The sequence below is a fragment of the Egretta garzetta genome, unplaced genomic scaffold (assembly GCF_000687185.1).
Source record: "Egretta garzetta isolate BGI_Z169 unplaced genomic scaffold, ASM68718v1 scaffold523, whole genome shotgun sequence".
Lineage (NCBI taxonomy): Eukaryota > Metazoa > Chordata > Aves > Pelecaniformes > Ardeidae > Egretta > Egretta garzetta.
Genome location: NW_009259177.1, coordinates 1,565,716 through 1,590,934, shown reverse-complemented (window position 1 = coordinate 1,590,934; position 25,219 = coordinate 1,565,716). Strand labels below are relative to the sequence as shown.

The 25,219-nt window shown below is 38.5% G+C and overlaps 2 protein-coding genes across 2 annotated transcripts in view; one reads left to right on the top strand and one right to left on the bottom strand.

Moving 5' to 3' along the window:
* Window positions 1-1,153: 1,153 nt before the first annotated feature.
* IMMP1L (inner mitochondrial membrane peptidase subunit 1) lies at window positions 1,154-22,959 on the top strand. Its single transcript, XM_009635583.2, has 5 exons — window positions 1,154-2,691; window positions 3,502-3,590; window positions 4,521-4,647; window positions 18,051-18,161; window positions 22,880-22,959. Exons 1-5 carry the CDS (start codon window positions 2,587-2,589, stop codon window positions 22,946-22,948), a joined length of 501 nt encoding a protein of 166 aa, XP_009633878.1. The 5' UTR covers window positions 1,154-2,586; the 3' UTR covers window positions 22,949-22,959.
* Window positions 22,779-25,219, bottom strand: part of DNAJC24 (DnaJ heat shock protein family (Hsp40) member C24) — a 37,595-nt gene continuing 35,154 nt past the window's right edge. The window contains exon 4 of the mRNA XM_009635582.2: window positions 22,779-24,260. Within this exon, the coding sequence (XP_009633877.1) occupies window positions 24,136-24,260 (125 nt within the window). The 3' untranslated portion in view covers window positions 22,779-24,135. The remainder of the gene's footprint in view (window positions 24,261-25,219) is intronic.

Genomic DNA, 25,219 nt, shown 5'->3' with positions numbered 1-25,219 from the left:
AATTTATTTTAAAAGAACTGGGAACAAAATTTGGGACCTCTTCATTCATGTTCTATCCTTGTGTTATACCTTGACAGCTCTAGCAGTAGGCAAAGCTCACTCTGAACCCTGTGCTTCCTTGAATAATTTACAAATCTCTCCCTCCTAATTCAGAGTTACTTGGGGACATCAGAGAGAAATGTGTGTGTTCAGTGGAACTATTGGGAGGCACGTGTCACCCAGAGTCCGACAGGAAATCAGATTGAAACTGATTTTCAGAGACATGTAGCAGTTGTTTGTAGCTTCATAATAAAAAAATATTTTAGTTATAGCCTGATAGCTGTTGGCATGACAAGTTTCCTTTTTCTCTTAATGAGTCTGTTACCATTCCATTTTGTGCAATCAAGAAGATCTGCTTTGGTCAGTGTAACACCATGTTTATACAATGCCTTTTTACCTGTAATATCCACAGGTGCCTGAATTCTATACTGTCTTAACATATTAATACAACATTTCTGAATAGCATGGATCTGAAATACGGGGTGGTTGTGCAGTATTTTTCTGCCTGAGAAGCAATGTGAGGCTGCCTTTCGAGCAGGTGCTGTTAAGGAGCATTGATGATGTACTTCTTGCAAAAGATAGTTGTGGTCATTAATTCACGCTAGTTGTGCAACGCTAAGTATCTGCTGCCACTTTACCTTTTATCACCTGGAACACGTTTCTGGGCTCATGGTGTTTCTGTCCCTGAGAGCAAGGGCGTGGTCCGTGCTTTTCATAGCATACTGGGTTGAGAAGAGCAAACCATTTTTCTGGCTCTCCAGAACAAATTCTGCTGAAAGTGTATTTCTCTTATAGCGAAGCTGTTTCAGTTCCTACGGGGTGTCCTGCAGTGCGCTGGGCACTGCGTGTGCTAATGAAACAATTCAAGACTTTCCTGTTTTCTGTTGTGTTTTGGTTCATTACTGTGAAACTGGTTAGCTAATACTAAGGATTGGTTTAAGTGGATTTATTCTGGAGATTTTTTTAAAAAAAAAAAAAAAAAAAAAAGGCAAGTATGTCTTTTTTGAAACAAGGAAATGAGCTTGGTAGAGAACATTTTCCCCCAAGACTGGCCTTCTTTTTTTCTTTATAAATAAATACTAGCTGCAAAGAACAAAAGCCACTTTTGACTGTATTCAGGCAAAATTCCCATTAAGTTCTAGAGAGTTGTGCAAGTAAAGCTATGCATTCTTAAATGCCTGCATTTAAATAGCAAAGCATCATCAAATATCGGCGCGGAGGTCTTTACTTCATTATTAAGTAGGCCATATTGTACACACAGCATTTTTCCTTTTTCTTTCTCTTTAACTTACTGCATTTGCTTAGCAAATGAGGGAAATCTTGCTGTGGTTTTAATTCATGGTAAAGCTGGTACTGAGAATAAGGGGAACAGGTTTCTTGCAGAATGTAAGACTTGCTTCAGTTACTTCAGTATGTGTGCTATTCGGTATGTGTCATTTGTTAGATTAATGTTGCAATTAGTCATCAGTTTGACTTAAAGGTTTGGGAAAGGGGATCAGAAGATATTTACAGGGTCCCTTTATGTGCTACAGAACTTATGCCACTGTACTGTAGCTGAGAACAAAAATACTTAATGCCTTATTTTTATATGCAGGTGCTTTGGTAATGAAAGTCTAGTCAAAGGAAAGCTTTGCAAAACCTCCATCATTCCTATCAACAACTGTATTCTTTTTCTAGTCATATTTAGGCAAGCCCTTGATGACTCCATTATCTTTAATTTTGTCTAGTTCTTCAAGCCAATTTTCATTTGATTGATTGTCAAGTTGCTTTTAAAATTTTGGTTGACTACTTGATTACTCTAGTTTTCAGTGAATGTAATTTCAGTTGTGAAATATCTTCAAATCACTTCAGATGGTTTGATGCTTCTCTGTTTTGCTGTTGCGTGTTCAGTTTTAAATACTAGTGCTTGTAGAAAAAAGTCATTTAAGTTGCACTGTCTTCACATGATTAAAACAACTCTGTCAAGTGTTACTTAATAAATAACTGCATCTCAGTTACAATAGGTGGTCCAGTCAGGAAGTCAAAGCCTGCGTTAAAGGTATGATTGCAGCTTTCCAGGTTCCATTCAGCCAAGCCTAGTGGAAGGGAGGGTGTTTTCGTAGCTCTCGCAGATATTTAGACACGTGGCAGGTAAGCCTGGCTGCAGGCTCGAGTAAAAAGCCCAGCTGAGTGAGCGGAGAGCATTGACATAATTCTCTCCCCTTTATTTTTCTAGGATGGCAAAGGGTGGGTTTTTTTTGTTTCAGCTCCTACTCAACTGGATCTTAAGAAGCTGGTGAGAGTGGTCAATTGATTGTACATGTGGAAGTGTCTGTATAGTAAACTAAACACTTCTTAATGGCATTTCAGTTTAAACTATGTTCATCTCCTCAGATATATCCGTGTTTTTGTTGGTTTTACTCACTGTTTTTTTAAAAAATATTGTCCATCAGTTGTTAGATACAAAAGATGATAGTTTTGTAAATGTCAGGTGGTTTGTTATCAAATGAATTCTATTCTTCTGTTTTGCTGTAGACTAGAACCAGCTGAACGACGTAACACTGTACCATGCTTCGCAATGTCCTAGGAAAAACCTTTCGATTTCTTGGGTATACTGTGCAATATGGCTGCATAGCGCATTGTGCCTTTGAGTACCTTGGAGGAATTGTTGTGGTAACTTTTCATTTTCATGACATTTAAAAGAAAATAAAACTATAATACTGAAATTGTTATGTGTGATAATGCCAATATTTCAAATTTCTTCCTTTTCTTTTTAAAGCTTTTTCAAAGGGTGTTTAGTAAATGCCCCCCCTTTTTTTTTGGAGGCAGGTCCAGCCTTTATGAAAGTTATTTCTACTTTAGGTGTTTGTATTTTTTGCTAAGTTATTACTTGAGGCATGACTGGAGCAAATGGGAAACTATGATTAAGCACTTTGCAGGGAGTACGTTCTTCCAGAAAGACTGCAGTCACCAGCAATGCCGTAGGAAATGCACGTTTCTAACTCTGGGCAGATTTCTGGATGTTTTATGCTGCCTCCCCTCCTCCCTGTTCCCAGACCTAGCAGGTACTGCTGCTGGACTTCGTGAATTTTGGCTGTGAGCTGCTCTTGCAGCTTCTGTGATGATTCTCTTTTGCAGAGGCTGCAGAAGGGGGTAAGCTGGCAGAGCTTCGAGTGCCGCTTCTAGTAATTTCCTGCAGAATTAGGTGCTGCAATGAACCTGGGGGGCGGGAGGGGCTCATAGCACCTAGAGTAGTTCAGGACCAATCCTGAGCAAATACAGAACTGTAACAGAGGTAGAGGTGCTCGGGAGGCTGTCCTCACCTTTTACATGTATCGGATGTTCCCTGGAGGAGATCACTTCTTTAGTTGTTCCTTACATTACACCTTTTCTAATTTATTAGCAAATAATTTGAATATTAATGTATTTTAGATAAAAGTAATTGGAAATAGTAATTTTTTCTCATTTATTTTTAATTTGCAGTGTTCTGGACCTTCAATGGAACCAACCATTCAAAATTCTGATATTGTCTTTTCGGAGAACCTTAGCCGCCACTTTTATTGCATTCGAAAGTATGCTCCTTTGTTGAGACTAGACTTTACATTCAGTTTGCCAGAGCTTGTCAATAACTGCATTCTGTCCATCCTTTTTTTCCCATATATTCTTCTGCTTCTAAATTGTAATTTTTCATAAATCTCCCCTCATTGTGTCTGATGGAAGCTAAAGTAATCAGCACATACAGTCCATCACACAACTTGGCAGAATTAATTTAGGATATAGTCCATATCACTTTTACAGCTTTGTCCAAAAAAGGGAAAAAAATCCCATTTTCTTTCTTTTCCAAGAACAGTTCCATTGTGTGAATGTAACTTCCCATCTCTGAGCAGTTTTGTCTTACTTTGCAAGCCAAGCTGCAGGTATTGCTGTGCTCAGATAGGTGGTTAGGAAAGTCATCAAATGGTGTAAGTACCGTTTATCAAATGTCACTTTATTACTATGTTGTAGAGCACAGTAGGCTCAAGGCCCTCGCCTGCTTTGTGGACTGTTTCACCGTACAATCTAATGTGTATAATCAGGAGGCAAAAGTAGTATAAAGTCTTACAAACTCAGATTAGACATTTGAAGTTTGACTGGAAGAATAACACTTGGACAATAACATTTAGGAATACAGCATCTGTTTTGTTCCATATATACGTAGCAACAGGATCAAGTTAAATTGCATTAATTTCATCAGAGCATTGTCAATGAAAATGTAGTCTTAAATGTCTTATAAATGATCTAAATAACAAAGAATCTCTCCAAATGTACTTAAAAAACTGTGTGTAAAATTACACCCTGGGTAAAACTGAAGAAACAAAATTGTAGACAATTTTCAGGAGAAGGAAGTATCTTTAATATACGTGAATATTTTTGGAGTATACACACTGATGCACATGTATTCAGCCAAATAGTTCGTACTTAGAGTTCTTCTGTTTGTTTTTGTTTCTGTTTTTTCCTCTCAGAGGAGATATTGTAATTGTGAAAAGCCCAAATGACCCCAAATCAAATATCTGTAAAAGAGTAATTGGCTTGGAAGGGGATAAAGTCTGCACAAGCAACCCTTCAGATTTCCTTAAGAGTCACAGCTATGTAAGTATTAGTTTCTTGCTTTGTAAATTAATGATTACTTAAGTAGGCCTGGTAGTCTGTAAAGGATTTGCAATATTCGAGTATCATAAATCGTAAAGTATGACATTCATAAATTATTCTTTCTTCTCCTGTATGTACAGTAAAATGTTGTAAACACTGTTTATGGCAAGCTGTCTTTTTGGTGTCTTTTGTCTCTGTAGGAAGTGTAGGCAGATGATATTTTTGCTCTGCCCTTTGCTTAGGTCTCTTCCCTGGGAGAATACTCTAAAATTCTCTGCATAAAGTGCAGTGCAGATGGCAGACTCAAGGGCTCTGTCTTAAGGAAAATCTGTATTTTAAACACTAAGAAGTGACTATTTTGTCTCTGCAGTAGCTTTGAGGATTTTGCTTTCAAAATTATACTTTAGTGTATCTCTATATTTCAATGTAACAATATTTTAACTTTTCTGAGTGCAGTTGGAAAAGTATGATTTTCCTAACCTGTCTAAAAAGTCAGGTAATGAGATGAAACAGAAAGGAAAAAAATATTCTTAATGCTTGCTTGTCCTTGTGCAGACAGACTCAACAGAAGTTTGGAAAGATTTGTGACAAAATGTTTCCAGCAACGTTTTTTTTTAGGCTATCATTAGAAAATAATCAGAAATCATGATCACAGAAAAATGCAGGGTTTTTTCCCAAAAGCATGTTTGAGCATTACCTCTGTTCAGCACCTTGTGGAGACAGCAGCTTTCGCACAGGTGTTTTGCATCTTAAAATAAAGATAGTCTGTTGCCGTGTCATAGCTGCTTCGTTCTCACAGTTAGCCTAAGAAGAATTACTGTCTGGCCTGTAGCTAAAGTCCTGTGCTGTGAAGGTAAAGGATTTTATGGAACAGCCCTTGCAGCCAGCTACCATTTATGACAGATAAATCCTTTAAGAGTTTAGCTACAATAACGACAGCCGACTTCACCAGCATGTCTTCAGGTACGGTTGCTTCATTTGTATTAAGCAATGAAGTGGAGTCTGTCCTTACTCAAATCAGTGACAACGTTCCTGTCAACATTGTGTCTAGATTCGGTGTCTGGATTTAGTCAAGACCTAGAACCAGAAGGCAAGGATATTGTTCATACCCTGTTCTGAGGGGTTGAATTTGTTGTTAATCCCACCCCAGTGTTGAGGTGAGGTGTTCTCAGGCACCTGCCTCTAATCTGCCTTTCTGACCAAGTGCCAGTACCATCACAGCTTCTGTTTACGCTTCTGCCACTCAAGACAAGAAGGAACTAATTCTCTGTTAATTTTTTTAAGGGGAAGACAGAGCATTTCGTTTTTCCATAAATCAAAACTGTGTTACTGTTTAACCCAAGGAAAAAAACAAACCAAACAAAAAAGCCCAACCCACCTTTCTTACCAAGTTGAAGAAATTATCTAGCTCCTGTGGGAGTAGCAATGTAGATGAAATATGAATTTCCCAGAGCAGAATGACCTGTAATGGAAACCTGAATTCTGTGTACACTGATAGAAGATGCAAACTGAGTTTCTCTGAGCATCTTCTTCCTCACTTGTCTGAGTCTTGAAAAGGAAGTTAAGGAAAGGTATGTACTTAGCCTTTCTGGAAACCCTGCGGTAATCAAATGAATATCCAGCAGAACAATTTCTGCCCTAGGTGTAAGATTTCTTGTCTTCAATTTTAATATAAATGTAAGGAGAATGAGAGGATGAGGGATGCAGAGTCCATTTCCTGTGCATTTTTTTCATAAAGGCTAATGTGTGGAAATACAGCAAAATGACATGCAAGCTTTCTTAGTTCTTACATCATAACTTGTATCTAGGGAGAGAAATGATCTAAATGGAAACACTTTCATTCGTTAGTGCGTATCTGTTTTCCTCCTGTCTTTAGTGGTTGTTGAAGAGGTGGATCTTTCCATCTGTTCAGGAGACACTTCCTTTACAGACAAGTGTATTCTCAACGTAGGTATCTGCACTTTATCCTCATGATTTACACTAGATTATTCACTAAGTAAATTGTTCTTGCTGGGGAGGGAAATGTGCCTGTGTTTAGGTAACTGTCTAATCAGATTCCCTATTTTAGTGAATCACTGTGCTCTGCACTTTTTCCCTTAATTCAAACACAGAATTCTTCAAAGCAAATAGCAGCAGCAGATGTACAGAGAACTGGCTATTTGTTTTGTTGGTAACCTCCTTGAGAAGAATTAACCTGAGTTGGGTTTTTGAAAAAAAGATTGCTGAAACTGAGGAATGGCATTGGCTAGGATCCCGGACGGGTGGCAGCGCTGCCTGGGGTGCCTACCTGCCAGAGGAAGGTAGGATTGCAGGCACTCTGTAGGTGAGCAAAGCCGAGAAATTGCCATGAATTTTGTTGTTTGTATTAGGCTACTAACTGCTTTTTCTAAAAAGAGAAATGTCTGAGTGATACTTGAATGCAGTGACTCCAAAGTGCATAAGGTCAGAGGATTTCTTGGTGTTACTACTGTGAACTGCTCAGCTTTCCTTGACTAACTTGCCTCCTGTTAGTCCTCTCCTGGGGAGTGATGGTGAATAGTTACTGTCATGTTTGCAAACTTATTACGGTACACTAAATACAAAGAATCAGATGCCAGGAATATTACTGAATTAGGTATTTGAACCTTCGCTTCATTCTTTGCTGGCGTTTGCCAGCTGCTGGTTAGGTACTGTGAGTTAGCCAGTTACTGGAGATGTCCGTGATGGCAGCCCAACACAGCCGGGAGTGAAACCACCTCTGAGCAGCTGCTTTCTTGTTGCCCCAGAAGGAGAATTTTTAAAGTCATGTTGGTAGGAATTGTGCTTAGTCTGCACTGACGCTGTCAAGGTTAGTGGTGGTGTATTTTACAGATTTTAAGTTAGGGATTTTTGTGCTTGGAAGCACTATCATACATGGTTGTTATTCTGAAGCCTAATAGAATGTTAAAATCAAATCCTGCTTCCAATCCCGTTTCATTCATGAATATACTTCTCAGAATGGCTTATATATATAGATACAAGAATGGAGAACTCTGTTTACAGTTTGCTCTCTGTAAAATTACACAGATGAGATACTTTATTGCTGCAAACAATGAAGTAGATACCTGTAGATTAAAAAAACCAAGACAACAAAACCAACAAACCAACTTTCCAAGCTATAATAAAAATGAAAAATAAAATCATGCAGAAGTTGAATAAGTCGTTCTGCAAAGAGATATTTCAATTGAGTAGAAATGCAGTATAGCAATGGCAGGTATGTGGAAGTCTTTATAGTGGTATAAAAATACTTCTGCTGCTATACTTAGCTGAAGTAATAAATCATATGAGAGAAATTATTTTTGTCAGAGTGCACCAAGTATAAGGCTGTACCAAAAAACTGTCTTTGATAGAGTCATTGTTGCATTACAAGCTGATGGGACTAATCCCACATATCAAATTGATTGGTATGAAGTAGGCATGTGCTTAAATTAAAATTCAAGTACATAAGGAATGTCTTTACTTTGGACCCTTTATGGTACGTGATGCTTCATATGCTAGAGGTTGGAGCTTATCTGCAGAATAATAATGAGGGAAATCTTCCTATTTACATGAGATGTGTAATGAAATTCCTTTTTTGAATAAGCTGCTATAATATTACAAAGCTAGGAAAAAGTAGTTTTTCTTTTCATTGACTTTTTATTGATATTTGGTATGGATTATGAGCACTAGGCTGGCAGTTTTGCTGGGCTCTTTTTTTGGTTTCGTGCTCAGTGATGGCGTTTATAGATATCAGCAAGTATATTTAACAAACATTTAAGAATGCGTAACATATTTTTACTGTATCAGAAGCAATGTGGTATGAACCCAAAAGTTAAAAAGGTAAACAACTAATTTTTAGTAATGTGGTATTCAGACCTAGTTTCAGTTACTAAAAACTATCTTTACTTGTTTATTCATTTAACTATAAGATCTAAGTAATAAGGAACGAAGGAAATAACTCAATCACAGTAAACCCTTGAAATGGTCTTTAAAAAAAACACCTGGAAGGTTAATTTTCGTATTTAGGTTTTTATTTCCTGTTTTTAAAAGTCTTAATACAGATCCAGGTTTATAATTCAGATTGAGTATCCTATTTGTTATATTTGAATTTGCTTTAATGCCATTTACTTTAGGTTTAATTTCTTCAGTACCATATGTTCTTGTGCTGCAGCTCCTATTTACAAATTGAAAAAGTGAGGGGTAAATCATCAGATTAAAACAGCTTGTATGTCATAAACCACCAATATGCTAAGCCTTTGTGTCACTTAAACAAAAGTAGTACCTAATAATGTCACTTAATACAGGTAGAGTCTGTAAATAAGGAACTGCCTTTTGCAAGTCATAGTGATAAAAAGCTGAGATACAAATCCATATCTCAGCAACACTCTGCTGGTAATCAATCACAACGCACCACTAATGCTGTGAGACTGGCTGATGGGGGGGGAAGTGTGTTTACCTTGCGCTAAAATGAGGTTCATTGCGGAGATGGCATCTCTTCATCCTGTGGTTAACTCCAGAGCTAACATAATTCTGAAGATAATGCATCTTACTGTGTTTGCAGATCAGAGAAGTGGTCTTACACAGCGCTATTAACTCTTAAACAGTCCTTGTCAAATGCTGTAAGAATATTATGTGGGTACCAAGAACAACGTAATGTTAATGTAAATGGCACAATATCTTAATCGCTAGGCAGTACTACAGATTTTGGATGCACGTAAGACACTGAAAAGTGGTTTGATATTTCAGAGGGCTCAGTGCCATTGGATAGTCTCTTTAAAAATATCCTAAATAGCAATTAAAAATAAAGTTCTCAAAACACTAGGTCTTTTTCCTTTGTCCTTAGTATCTTAATAGCTGGGTTACACTCACGGTTTAGTATTTCAGTAATCTAAGTTATAATAGTTGCCAGTCAGGAGAAGGGAACTACCTTACTCTTTCTTCTTCTCTGTAGTTCCAGTGTTCTGGAGGCTTGGGAGAAAGTTATGCCATGATTTTAAGCAGCAAGTATGCTAAATGCCAGGTGGGAAAGGAGAACTGATTTGGCATATTTGTTCAGTTTGCAGATCCCTCTATATCCCAGTACAGAGAGTTCATGTCTAGAGCTGATTTTGTATTTTCTGAGAAGCAATTTTAAATCAAAATTCTGATTTGTCAAAACTAAATTATTCAAGGGAAAAGAAACACAAATAATTTTATCAGTCTACTTCCCAATATTTTCAGGGTTTCTTTTGCTCAAGTGGATTGGTCTTTTTACCTTTGCAGTTTTGTTTTTGATATTTCGAGGACACACGAGTGGCATGACTTGACACAACAGCATTGGCACCATTCACGGTAGCTTATCCTTGTGTCTGTGGGTTCAGGGAGGTGGGTGGCCAGACATGCGCATGCCCGCACCATGGCTCAGGCACGGGGCAGCAGCGAAAGGCTCAGCTTAAACGTGGCTCCCGAATGAGCTCCCACCGAGGTCTCCGACATCTCCTTCTCAAACAGCTTGCTCTTCCCCACAGTCTGAACCAAGGCAGGACAGCTGCTCCACGGCAGCTGGTCTGGAGTGCAGGCCAGCTACACAGGGGTCGGGGAGAGTGCTGCCCAGCCTCTGACACCTTGCCCCAGTTCTTCTGTTCAGCCAATTCATTCCTGAAGGAAAACCATAAAGAAATCTCCTTGTTGACTTGAGGGAAAGTTGTTTCAAGATCAGTTATTTCTGAATTTATAGGACTAGGTGCTTTTCCTCTGTGGAATACAGTCTTGGCTGTACTGGTCAGTCAGTTTGAACCTTGAAGATTTTATGATTCTGTTATTCCTCTGCCCCACATTCAGTAATAACTTCTAGGAAGCTGCTCAGGATGGTGAAACCAACTACCCAAGGACTCACTGAAGATTTTGAGCACAAGTTAAAACTTGTGTCTGCCTGTATCAGCTTCACGTCTGAATGAAGGACCTATTTCATTTTTTTCCCTCCTCTATATGTACTAGCTAAGGCCTTCTGACTGTCTTAAATGATGAGATGATGCAGAGCTGAGGCCTAAGATTGATTAGCAGAGATTCAGGTCACTCCTGATGGAGCTGGCAGACGATTAAGATTCCTTAATCCTGCTCAGAGTATTTATTGGCCATTGTTGCTACCAGGCTTACTGGATAGGTCACCCTTTACAAGTATGCCTTTACCCAGGGCATGCCAGTGACAGTCAAGGGGTTTGTGTTTTAACCAGTAAGCTCCAGTTGGGGCTTGAACCCATAGGTTTTTTGTCCTCAACCTTATACTTCAGGATGACCCTGTTACATCATCTGTTTTCTGGAGAAGAAAAGAATCCAATCCTTCTTAATGATTGCTATGAGAAAAGTCTATGTGGACTGCTAAGTAATCTTGATTTGTAATCAATATTTTCTTCCAAAATACAATCTTCTATAAATCAAGAAAATTAGTAGTAGTCTGGACTGATGAATCACAGAAATATTCTGAATTTTTTTTTTCAGGAGTTCCTAAATGTAGCTGGGAGACTTGTTCTTGAAAGTTTTGGCCTATGAATAGCTATAAAATATGAAAATTTCAAAACTGGAGTGGATTAAAAAGCTTGGATAATTTTTCACTACTTAAAGCAAAGTGATTTTGTTTTCAAAAGAGAACCACTGTTTTAATGCAAAGAGAGAGGTAGTAAAAAGTGTGTGTAAAATCTGCGAGTTACTCTTCATGACATTAATATTTACTCATAGTTTTTATTCTATTAATTTTAAGTTAATTTTAACTGATAATATTTTTAGAAAAGGAATGAGGGCTCATAATTTAAATTTAGGGTTGCAGCTAGAGATTTTTAAAATTGGATATATAACTTTTCAGGCTGATTCAGATCGGCACATTTAACAATATGCTCTAGATCTGAATATTAAATGAGAATATTTATAGAAGTAAAGTAAACAATGCATGCAAGTGTTTGAATTATTATTTAACACAGTTTTTTGCAACAGCCAAGAGAGAAAGTGTATCTTTTCATCATTTGACTGGCATAGATATTTCTGATGTGAAAATTGTGACCTTTCCCACAAAGCAGTGAGGGCAGTCACCAAACCTTTTAAGTTCCAAGTAAGTGCGTGCCAGTAGCTATTTGTGCATTACACAAGGTTTAGAAGGAGCAATAATGGTTAAAACCCAAACATTCAGGTAAACAATGAATGCTTTGGCATTGCTGTAACCGCTTCCCCAAATTTTTATTCAAGAACGACGCTCAACTGGTATGCTTGCACGATAGAGAAAAATGTCTTAGAAATTCAAATCGAAGTTAATAACCTTAGTTTCTTTGTAGTATGTGAGCTAACATTGCTACCATTGCAGGTTACGTGATTTTAATATTGGTTAATAATTAATTTCAAAACTTAGATAGACAAGTCTTTGTATCTTACCTTTTTATAAGTTTCCTGTTAAAACAACCAATGACTTAATATAGAGAATGAATTCATAACATAAATATTTAATCACAATGAATTTAATTTCTGTATAAAAACCTGTTAGTATTTCATTGTCATCTTTTCTCATAATAATCTGGACCAAGGTCATAATGTATTCTTTTTAATATATGTATTTAAACAAACTGGGCCAAGTACACCATGTCTTATTCATAAACAGCTTAAACTACTCAATAAGTAAAAGGAAAATGCTAAACTGTTTGGAAGTACCTATGAATTCACAGTAAATTCATTCTTTTACGTTCTTTTAAGAAGTATTAAATTCCAGGTAGTTTAGCCTCTTAGTGATTCTTGGAAGATGTTGATTTAAGATCTGCTATACTGTTCCAGGGTAGTTGCTACCATTTCATAGCTTTTCCCAGCACAAAAAAGGAAATGTAAATGCTTCTGCTGATTTTGAAAATACTGAGAAAACCGTACTATTGAACACCTTAATATATAAAACATTCAGAACCTTAATATCATCAACACTTACGATGAGCCTACAGAAATGGTGCCTGGATCATTAAAAAGGGGTATCTGTTCAGCATTATTCACGTTTAGTTCTGAATTAATAAATAAAGGATTAAGGAACAGTTATGTGAGATTTTAAGTATAGTGCGATAAAACAAACTCCCACATTTCTATGGTGTATATTTTATCCTAACTAGATGCAATTTACTTAAATAAGGCAATTTAATCAGTATTTAGTAAATTTGTCATTTGATATTGTAGATTCTTTCATCATATTTCACTTTAATCAAGAAAGGTAACACCTGTGGTTTATTCACAAAAGCTTCTTTTGTTAAATGAACACCCGCAGGCCATGAAGCAATTACATTTGTTGCTTGTACCAAAGTAGGAGGCACTTAAATAGACCTTAGTACGGATAGATGAGAATTTGCAGACTTTATTCTTTTGTCCAGCACTGAGATTAGTTCTTATCATAGCTCAAGAAGGAAGCCTCTGAACTGAAAAGAAAAGATGGGAATGATTTAAAGTTCTTCTAAAGTTTGAAACTTTGATATTGCTGGAGGTGATGTGAATACCTGTGACCTTACGAAAGTTCAAACTTCATCTACTCCCAGCTGATTGTACATGCTGATGTTCTTTGACAAACACAGACTGCTTGGAATTCCAAGAGGAGAGATTGCAAGAGATTCATGTTCATAATTCTTCACTTTTTAAAAATCCTTATTTCTCCATCTTTAGTACCTCCCTCCCAGAGCCCCCCCAGAATCACAAACCAAAAAAAACCCCCACCAAAACAAAAAACCCAACCCAAACCACAAAAGCCTATTTTCATTTAGTTGGGTTTGGGGGGTATTTTTGAGGCAGATAATTTAATCTGTTAATCTTCTTTGCAGTATATTACTTTTCTAGTATGCCAGTTAATGCAGTGCAGGCATCTCATCGCTCGGTTTTGCAGTTAGTGAGATCACCCAAAGAACAAGGTTTGGTGTCATGTAAGAAGACCAAAATATAATTCTTTGTTGATTCCCCCCTGCCCATTTATGTAAATGAATGTTTTATGCCAGCAAGTATGCATCAAATACCTGACCCGTACTTCAGTTTTGCCACTTTAACTATACCACTAAGTGAATGACAACAGCCCTGCAAATTCAGCCTGTTTGTCGCAGTGAAAGATGCTTAATTTACCTGAGCTGAAACTGAATAAGGTCCTGCTATGAGCTCGGCTGTTCTGCATGGTAATCCTGCTCTTCTGGTCTGTCTGCCTCTGGACTGGAGCCCTCAGAGCCTTGGAAGGGAGACGGGGGAAGAGTCGCGTGTCTGATCGCTGTCCTGTATTCGCGTGCATATAAGCTGCACCTCAGATAACCGGTTCTGCCCGAGAACTGCTGCTCCTTGCAAATAAATCCTCAGATAATCTGCACAAAAGCAGAGGCGCAAGGGTTGCTGAGGCAGAGTAGTCTGCAGGCGATCAGAGGCAGCGTGTTTTCGCGTGAACCCATGCTACTGTGGAACTGCTGGGTCTGCATTGACCCACTAGTTACGTGAAAATTCAGTTGTTGGGCTTGAGACTTTCACATCTGAGGTCTGGCCTATGTATAAGGGGGAACTGAGATGCTGCCCAACCTAAGTTAAACCCCTTTGGCACTCCTGTCAGTATTTTTTGTATTCACAATCTTCCTGTGTGTAGTAATGGTAACTGTGATTTCAGTCGTACTTCTTAGTGTCAAGCGAGTGGCTTTCCCATTGCCTTGGGTTTTTTGGCAGTAGCAGTCTATTGCTGTGTAATGAATATATTCTTCCTACAGATACAAGTTTTCAATAGGTTTATGGGGTTTTTTTGGTTAAAAATATATCTTATTCCCAGCTACTGTGCTTGCATAGCTTGGAGGCATTTCAGATTTGGTCCCAATTCTGCAAAGGTTGATACTCAAAGTTAACTTTGATCAATGTGAGTAATCCCACTGAAATCAGTGATCTGGTGTAGAAACAGCTCGGTCCTTGAAGGATTCTGGCTTTGGCCTTTGTTTCAAAGGGGTGTAAACAACTTTTTTTTTTTTTTTTTTTTTTTTTTTAATTAATGATGATGGCCTGTCACTGGTATTTGGTTTTACATTTTCATGCAATACATGTGATTTTTATTGCTTGTCTTAATTCTAGGTTGTAGTGAAGGTATTACACTGTACTATCTCTAGATGAATTGTACATTGTGGCAGAACTCTTAATGACAAACTTAGAGGTATAGGGTTCTATCATACCCTCCATGGTGAACTACAAAAGTTACTGTAAGTGGTGAATTTCAGGATATAGGAATATATTTTATTGAAAATACTCTATCTGGAATGCGAACTATGAACAACTTGTCTAGACAAGTAATTAGTATTAGAAGTAGTAAGTGATACACCACAGCTGGCAAAAGCACTTTATTTTTTATACCTTTGGAGCATGGAAGAAAGATGGGAAGGTCTAGAAGGGTTTGGATATACTTGTGTTATGAGTGGGTCCTTATGGCAGGTAGTCACAGAAGAGCTTCACGTTCTGCCTATGAATCAGGGAAAGTGAGAAAGCACAGGAAGGGGGAGCTGGTAGTGTCCTGCGTGTGAAACAGTAGCACATTGCAAGAAGTGACGCTTTTTCTGAAACTTAAATCTTAATGTGGGTTTTTGCTTTTTTATTTCATTAAAAAATCTTCCTTTCATAGTAATTCATGCTTCTCCTTTTTGTATATTTGCTGAGATAGTCTCTCAAAATGACAGTAGTTTGATGTTTGATATATGATTGGTAATTCTGGTAGATGCTGGACAGGAGAGTTTGCACCAGAAAGGTCAGAGCACTGCTTTGCATTGTAATGTGCACCTGAAAAATGAACTCATGTAAGATGTGGACACTGAATGCTTTAGGTGGGTATGCTGCAAATAAGTAAAGATGAATGTCCCACTGTCATGGTTTAACCCCAGCCGGCAGCTCCGCCCCACCCAGCTGCAGTGGGATGGGGGAGAGAATCGGGAGTGTAAAACTGAGAAAAGTCATGGGTTCAGATAAAGACAGTTTAACAGGAAAAGCAAAAGCCATGCGTGCAAGCAAAGCAAAGCAAAACAAGGAATTCATCCACTGCTTCCCGTGGGCAGGCAGGTGTTCAACCATCTCCAGGAAAGCAGGGCTCCATCATGCATAATGGTGACTTGGGAAGACAAATGCCATCACTCCAAACGTACCCCCCTTCTTTCTTCCTCCCCCAGCTTTATATGTTGAGCATGATGTCATAGGGCATGGGAGATATCCCTGGGGTCAGCTGCAGTCTATCCCAGCCCAAACCAGCACAGCAACAATTGCTGCTGGACATTCTAAATAGGCTGTATACCACAGAATTGTTGAGGAAAATGGGAATGTCAGTGCAGTCTCAGATGGAGACCTATCAAAACAGCTGTCTGCATGTATATTCTACACAGGTCATTTGACTGTGGATAGAATTTTCTTTTGATTTATTTAGATTTTAAATTTATTTTAAATTGGCTTCTGGTTGGTTATTTTGTTTGCAAAGCTGCTTGGGTAGGAGGAGGCGCAAAGTCACATAGCTGAACCCAACTGGCCTTCCCAGAGAAGGCTCCTCCATGTGTATGCCAGCCATCTGATAAGCCTACGAAATAAGAAAGGAGGCAGGTGAAGCTGAATATGGAATGCCTGTATGGAAGAACTGGGTGAACAAGAAGTAAAGGACCTTGACAGGAACAGCAGATCAGTTTAAAGGAGTGCCGCCTTGTTTGTTTTATACAGGAGACTGTGGAAGGTGACAGCATCAGTGGGTTTCAGAAGGGTTTAAACATATTGCTGGTCTACTGCTCCACATGTAGATTCTAAAACTATGAGGAGGGGTGGGTGCCCGCTGACTTGGCTAAAGCACCTTGTCCTGGAGACCAGAGAACTACGGGGTCGGCTGGGAGGAGATGGGCAGGCTCAGAAACGCTTTCCGCCATGGTCAGGGACAAACTTGGTTCTTAATCCATAGCTTATACATTTGTGGCAGCTCAGCAGAGGGACTCTGGGGTAGCGCGCTGGCCTCGGGTCCCAGGCTGGTAACGGGCGGGCGGGAGCGTGACTAGGCAAGGCCTCAAAGGCTCATTTAAAGACAAGGTTCCCAGTAAGGTTACCTGGCCAGATACCTGTAGGTACCAGCAATTACACTTCCACTGTATTTTCCTCAAATGTTTGTCTGGGGACCTGGTTTTATTCTTAACGGTTTACATCCAGACTTTACTACTAGAGTGGTATTGTATTTTGTTCAGTCTGTTATCATTGAATTCTGTATATGTAGACTGTTGTTATTTATGAGTGCATGTGGCTTATTTCTAAACCATTAATATTTATACTGCTCAAACTCTTGAGCTTCATGTGAAATTGTGTTTTTTTAAATTTCGTTTCCATATTTTTTTCTCTGAATTGTGGGCATAGTAATGTTTCAAGTACATATTTGGCTTTGAAAAAATGTACATTAACCTAAAGTCCACATTAAAAATTATCTAGATTGATAATATGTTGCTACTTTTAAATTTTCAGCCTGTTTTAGGATTTTAGAAATGAAAACAGATTAGAAAATAATTATTTTATTTGGTAACTTGCAAGAGGTTATTTATATCTGAAATGTTTTTAAAAAAACTTATCAAAATAGCATTGTATATTCCAAGTGGAAATCTTAGTTTAAGACGTGTAGTAGCAACTTCTTCATACATGAAAGCTTTATAGTCTTATTTAGGTAACTAATACAGCTATGTTGCTATTTCTTATTTTGTCATTGAGTCAGTGAATGCCATGAATCTACGGTATGTAATACAGTTAATGCATAATATATATAGGCAATGAAAGGTCTTTGTCATATAGTATAAGGTCACCATCATTAATTTTCAAATTATAAAAAGGGATTTGCTGTTTTGTGATCATCATTATTGCAATATAATGTGTTGTGGATTCTGCCTGCACATAGAATGAACTGTGATCTTAATTAGAACTTTGACAAGCCTACTCCGATAAAATGATGAGATTATTCGTAATTGATGTCACAATCAATTACCAGTTAGTTCATCATGAATCTACTAACAGGTCTAGCCTTGGTGCTGGCCCCAGGATGTTGATGAGTGTGTGGCTGCCCTGTTCATGCTGTTACTGCGACAGGAGGGCAGATTTTCAGTCAACATCCTAATGACCTCTTTTGAAGTCTATTAAATTAATGACCCTGTCACATTGGTCTAACCTCTTACATCTTCATTTTGGATTTTTTGTTGCAAACCATTGTTTTTTGAGCACATGATAGAACAGATACTTTGGAGCACTCCTTCTCATCCCTCCAAATCTGGCACCGTGTCTTACTAGATTCAGTAAAAAATTAGTTCATTATACAGTTATGAAATACAGAGCACAGAAATCAGAAAATACACGGTAAGGCAAACCATGCTTAATACCATTCTCTTCTCTTTTTACATTCCCATCTTGCTTAATCACAGGTGCCTAAAGGACACGTTTGGTTAGAAGGTGATAATCTCAGGAATTCTACGGATTCCAGGTGCTATGGACCTGTTCCTTACGGGCTGATAAGAGGACGCATTTGTTTTAAGGTATATATACACGTAGTATCTAAATATAGTTGCATTATTACATTTTTAATGCCTGAGTGTAAGGTATTAAAATTAGCCTCCTTAACTGTCTGGCCAAAGCAAATGTAAAGGAAGGCTTAAACACTTGCTGTAAAAGGGTAATTCAACAACGGTGGGGTTTTGGGGGTTTTTTGGTTTTTTTTTTTTTGAGGGAGGGCTTGTTTTTTGAGCAGCACTCTTTGAGCAGCCACTGCCTCTGAAAACTGAATAATTATTTTGCAAGCAAATCCAAACCTGATAAAAACACAAACATACACACAGAGACATGTACACCCTACTGCATGGATATCTATTCCATCCTTCATTTGATTCTTGCCTCTGCAAAATGGTAGAAAAGGGCAGCTCCGAAATTCACTGTTGTAATTTGAGAAGTGTAGTTCCATAGTTCAAAAGCCAAAGATGGAGGAAAAGGTTATCTTTCTAGGACTTGCATACATACTTTAGATATGTGGACTGGCCTTGCTGCTTTTTAAACTAAGTCTGTGAAAAAGCCTTAGCAGTAAAGTCAAATCTGTGCCACTGTAATCATCTGCCATGTTTTTATTTAAAAAAAAATGCTTTGAATTAACACCATATTGTATAAACCTCCACGGTTCCTCTTCCTGTTTCAACAATTCTACAGCTTTATTTCACACTAAATTACTTTTTCATATTATCTGCATTATTAATTTACTCATTTAGCAAAAAGAAGAAACTAAGACAATTTCCTCTGCATAAAAGGTTTACTCTAAGAAACAAGGGAGTCTGTATTACTGACTTACACCAGATTTAAAATGGTACCAGTCAGAACAATAGGAAAAGGTTTTGAAAACTGTTCTCCATCCACAAAACCACAATTGAGCACAGCTCTGTTACATGCACAGGGAAGATCGTATCTTTCCAATTTAACACCGTTTTATATACTTACACTGTTATGAACCCAACTTCGGACTTTTCAAAAAACCTTGGAGCTATTGAGCATAAGCACTAATTGCTTACTAAACCTCAAATAACATGGCCCCCTCAGCCCCACCACCGAGTTTTGTCTGACCTCTGTTCTCTCTGGATGGCATTTGCTTTGAGTTCTTCCCTAGCGTTTATTGAGTGCTCTCTGTTCCTCCTCTGCATTGTTTGCCTTACCGTGTACACCAGAGGAAAAAACGCCGATTCTAAATGGGGCTTTTTGATGACCCAAGTTTCAGCTTGGATTATTAACTGCTGAAATACAAATGATGCTAATATGCTGATGGCTCTCTGAAAAAAAAAATTCTCCAACTGATGTACTAGAATAGAAAAACTGCTGTTTACTACTTTAAGGGGACTATTAGCAAATAACATATGTGTTAATAACCTGCGTATGTGGACAGGCATAATTATTCACAGCATCCCTCCACAGCAATAAATTCGTGTCCAGCTTGTACACAACAAGGAGGATGTTTGAGGGACTTTAATGAAGTGACTGACAGGTCTGAACCCTAAATTTAGCAAGGAGTAAGCTCTGTAAAATGAATGGACCTTACACACAGGCATTACATATTGAAGAAGTACTTCAGGACTCCAGAATACCGTCTGTTTAAAAAGATAGCATGCAATCACTTAACACTCAATCAAAATTATTATTTAATCAAATTTTATAGCAGTTGTTTTATGATGGTGCACAGGGTAGTGATTATTAACATTTTAATGAGATTTAAGTATACGGTGCCTAACAAAAGCAAAAATGAGTTTATTCTCCAAATGGGTGTTTATAGTTTGGGCTGTTTATGGTAATTTGCGTTAGACTGCAGTGATCTTGCTATTGTATGTTGCTACTGAGCATGACAGTGAAGGCAGCAGAACACAGCTCCTCCACAAGGTGGTAGCTAGTTAGTAGACCACTGGCCAAGGAACCTATATACACACTTTTTAATGTGGTCTGCTAAAGGTTTCATGAAAAACCTTTTACTACCTTGAGAATGGAAGCTTTATCTTAAAGTGGATTTGGGAGAAGCAGATGTAACAGTGCCTTTGAATGCTAAGTTACATTTTTAGTAATGGCTGCAAAAAACCCGTATCTAGTTTGGAAATAATGGATTTCAACAGAAGAGAACGAGCTTGTACCAAGTTTGTTTAGGCAACCTACTCTTGCCAAAACATAAATGTTAATTCTCTCTGTAGCTTATCTGTGAAGTTTAGATCCAAGATTCTCAGTCACTCTGAGAGGCAAGTTCATTCCATAAAAAGGCCACCGAAATCAAAGCAGCTGCAAATTCAGTAAAAGCCTAGGAGTCCCACTTGGCAGAACCTGTGCTTCATCCTGTCCTGGGGAGGATATCCTGTGCATTCCCTGGACTTAGGCTCCATGTCAAAACCAGACCTGTAGTCTTATCTTCAAAAGACCTAGTTAGCCCCATTTATCCCCCCAGCCATCAGATCAAATCTATGTAGGCCAAACCAAGGGGAAATAGCTGCTAATTGGACTAGCCAGTTTGAACGAACAAGTCACAGTCAACTTCTGTCATAACTTTAAAAGACTTGGGAATTACTGCACACAGTGGCATGCCTTTGTTTCCCATCGAATGCTTGTTCTATCTCCTTTCCAACCCTGAGTAGTGTTTTTTGCATTCTCTCCTGCACAGATGAGATAAACCATCATTTTCATTCTAACTCTACCACTACAATTACAACGATAAATTTGAAACTAAATTGTCAAAACAATATTTAAACCAAATCTGATTACTTTCACTTAAAGAAAGTAAAGTTGCACTAGGTGTGATTTGAGTTGCCTGAAACGAGATTTGTGCTATAGTGAATGGCCTAAGAAACTTCCTTCTCCGGGCCTTTACTCAGATCAGCTTAGATTTGTAATATGGGATATTCCTATTCCCTTTTGCTCCCATTTGCCTTTGAGGCCAAACAAAGCCTTGACACCCAGCCTGCAGCCAGTATAGGCCCTCTGGAGAGCCTTGAATGCCGTAGCTTCGCTTCTAACCAAGATCACAAATATCCTGCTGTTGTTGGTTCATATCTCTATGTATTTGTGTGCAACTTAAAATAGCTCACTGGCTAATATAGAGACAAGACATTACCTCTGCATATTTCTGAATCAGCGGATGTTCCTCATGCTCTTCCCTAGCTGCACATGCCAGAGAAGACACGTATTTTCTAAGATCCTTGCACAAGAGACCTTTTGAGCCTTTTTCAGATCCACAGGACCTGAGGTCCTGGGACTGACTCATCCTGCCGTCCTCCTGAGGGCCAACTGATGGCAACTTAGCGCAGTGCTGCAAGGGCCTGACAGAGGCAAGTCTAGGGAGCTTCTGGCAGTGCGCAGTCACAGTCTAGTAGTAAGTTGATGCTATGTCTTGCTACTCAGTCTCCCATCCTTAACTGCCTCTTCCTTTTCTGTCATTGTCCTTAGTGCTGGGGACAAGTCATGGGGTCTGAAATATTGAACCTTGGCACTGTGCTTCCTCTTTTAAATTGAGAAAATTATTTTTTCACTCCACACAGAAAGCAGCAAAGGCTCCTTCTGTGCTGTTGATGTTCTGTGAACTCAGAGTAAGTAAGTTGTTGTTCCTGGAAGGTGACTGCATACCTTCCTTAAGATCAAATTCTAAGTTAAAATGAGCAGGATAAACATCATACCAACAGATGCTTTGGGAACAAGGTAGTGCATCATCTTTCTCGGTCTAGGTCGCTTCATCTTGAGCAGGGGCTGTGAGATTTTTACAGGATTAGAGCCGCAGAAGGGCATTCATTCTTCAGTCATTCTCAAACATAATCTCTTTCCCGTCTTCCTGATGATACCCTCCTGCTGATCCCCTCGTGCCGTCTTTGAAAGAATGTGTAGTGAAGGGACACAGGCAGTCAAAGGAGACAAAGTGTAAAACAATGTCCTTGATTACCTATTACTGTTTTTTGCATCCAAGACCAGCCTACATGTAATTAGCGAATGGTCAGAGGGGAGTACTCCTGGGAGCACAGAGTAGTATGAACAGCTCTATCGTTAATTTTTGGAGAGAAAGTTTTTTTTTCTTACTGGTGAGCATCCTCTGACACTTGTGCTTGTACTTGGTCATGGTTTGTGCTCCTTGTTTTTCCATGTAGTTGTCACCTTCTCAGAGGAGCCCTGTGGCTGACAGCCCCTGATGGTGGCAGGCACTCCACCCCTTTATACTTATTTGCATGGTATAAACTCACCTATAAGCCTACAGTTTGGTGTTTTTTTTTTTTCCCCTGCAAGGTTTGGTGTTTGCAGTTCAAATGCCCATCTTCAAAATACAAATATATACCTCATAGAACTACTTTCACTGGGAGGTAATGTTTGTGGTATTCTTTCCTCCCTTAGATGGATCAGAAATACATATACTTTGTCTTTTAAATGAAGAAGTTTACAAGCTAGAAAACTTTGAGTTTAAAAGATATTTTCTAGGCATGTATTTATTTCCAAGGCTGAAAAAAATAATGTAATTTGTGAGGGTCTCCATAGCAAAGTATGTTGTGTATAAGTTAGCGTGGTCTCCAGCCACTATGGAAGTATGACATAGTGTTTATTACTGCTAGTAAAAGAAACACACAGGTAAGAAAAGTTCATACCCCTGTCAACCTAAGAGCTAAAAACTTACGCAGTTTATGAAACAATTACAATGATAACAAATGAAAACACTGAACTTTGAGCTGTGATAAAAATCTCTTGAAACTGTATTTTTATTTTACAGATATGGCCTCTGAATGACTTTGGATTTCTACGTGCAAGCCCCAACAGCCATAGATTTCTCGATGATTAGAAGATTTAAGTGACTACTGCCAGTTTTCATAATGTTTTCTACTAAATCAATAGAACTATTTTTGTTTAGAATAAACACAAGTATTACATGACAAAGATGTCTCTTTCTGGGATTACCTCTAACTTGAAAGTGGGAATCATATACTGGTGTTGTCAACAAAAGTTATATGCCGTTTCCTCTGGCTGTTCACAATAAGTGCTTGGATTTATCAGAAGGTTTGTTTTTTACTACAAGCCAAGGTTAGCATTGACTGGTAACATGGGCTGAAAAAGGCGCAGTGTGCTATTACATTGTCATGAGTCTGGAGCCACACGTAGGCTACGCCTACATTAGCAAGCAGTGTAGGACTGGAACTTAAAACAGTAATGGTGGGGTTCTGGATCTGCTGGTCACTTACGTGTGTTTTGTAGGGTCTTCCTTAAACTGGCTCTAGGTCGGCCCTGTAGACTGTGTGCTCGGTAGGGCTCAGAGCACAGCTTCTCAATTAGTTTTCATCTAAGGAATGAAGACTGCATTTGCTCAGACGATGGAGGGAGACGGTTGAAAGCCTGTTCCTGCTCCAAGCCAAAAAGTTCATGTAGATGCAGCGTTACAGTCCAGCGCATAGGCCCTGGACCTGCTACCAGCCTGTTAGATCTGCAAGTCTCTGCCACCTCTTTCCAAGGCTCAAGTCCTTGTGAGGATTTAATGAAGTTAAATATCTAGCATAGAAATATAAAATGTTCCTGTTTCCCATTAATGCACCTTACTCTTCATTGTCTTCAAAGCATTCTCACGTGTATGCCTGTTGATTAAATTTTGTCATCTGAGCTGTTAGGTTAAATCCTTTTAAGAGGTAGGGCCTAAGGTATAGTTGATATAGACTGAGATTGAAAGAAGCAACTCCGTTGTTTGCTGGGAAAGAAATGTCACTTAGAGTGCGAGATATATTCCAGTTGTACGGAACTCAGTGTTCTGTTCCAGAGGTTTTTAATAACTGGCACTTTAGCTGCAAAAGGAAAAGAAAAAAAAAACAGGCCTCATGTCCGCAGAGCTACATTAGCAAATGGGCACATTTCCTTTTCTAAGCCTGAAGTCGTTCTTGTAGTGCCCCCCATTTCTTTAACATACATTCTTAGCAGATGCTGTCCCCTGCTTGTCCAGGCTTTTTAAAAGTTTGTAACTCTTAGTGTGCTTGACTGAAACCATCATTGAAGGATCTCAATAACAAGTGAACAGGTGTCACAACAAACCAAAGATACGTCTTTGGTTTCACTCTTAAAGACAGTGTAATTCCCACCACATCGGCACGAGAGCGTATAACATTGTTCATCTGCCAAAAAAGAAAACAAAAAAGCCTTTAGTGCTTGAGAAGAATCAAGAATTTATTTTGGGTTTTCTTCACAAAGCTGCTCTTAATAACAAAACATAATTTGTGTGTATGACCCCCTCACTGCTGGATTGTGAATATCAGTACCTGTGCTACCATCTGTTGCTCAAGAAATAGCAATATTGTTCAAATGTGTTTTGGTGACTGTGAGGCACTCTTATGCCAAACAGCTGGTGCCAGTGTAGTCTCTTGAACAGAGCACATAATAAAAAGGTGTACATCAGTGAAACAGACATATGTCAAAAGGACTACACCACTGAATATTTCTGAATGAGAATTTGATTTGGACAAAGTACCAAGATCTTTAGAGAGCAATTAAGAACAAACATAAGGGGTGTTAATTATACATATGACAGATCAAGGATGGTTCCAAAACAAGACTGCTAACCCAGGAAACAAAGCTAAAACAGAAGAATAGGAAGTACATGGGATTTTCCCCTCAAAAGGACTACACCACTGAATATTTCTGAATGAGAATTTGATTTGGACAAAGTACCAAGATCTTTAGAGAGCAATTAAGAACAAACATAAGGGGTGTTAATTATACATATGACAGATCAAGGATGGTTCCAAAACAAGACTGCTAACCCAGGAAACAAAGCTAAAACAGAAGAATAGGAAGTACATGGGATTTTCCCCCACAGTTTAAAAAAAAAAAAAAAAAAAAAAAAAGGGTAAAAAAAAAATAAAAAAAAGTCAGCCATTCCTCCAAAAAGCAAGTAAGTGGTAAAAGCTAAAGTAATATAAAGGAGAGAAGTAACACGCTGTCAGATGGAAAAAAATCTGTATGAAAACACTCACATTCTACCATCACGGAAAGAGCAAGAAGATGCATGAGAGATTTGGGAAGAATCTGGAAATCTAAATACCTGATTATACTACCGGAAGAGAGCTAGGTGAAA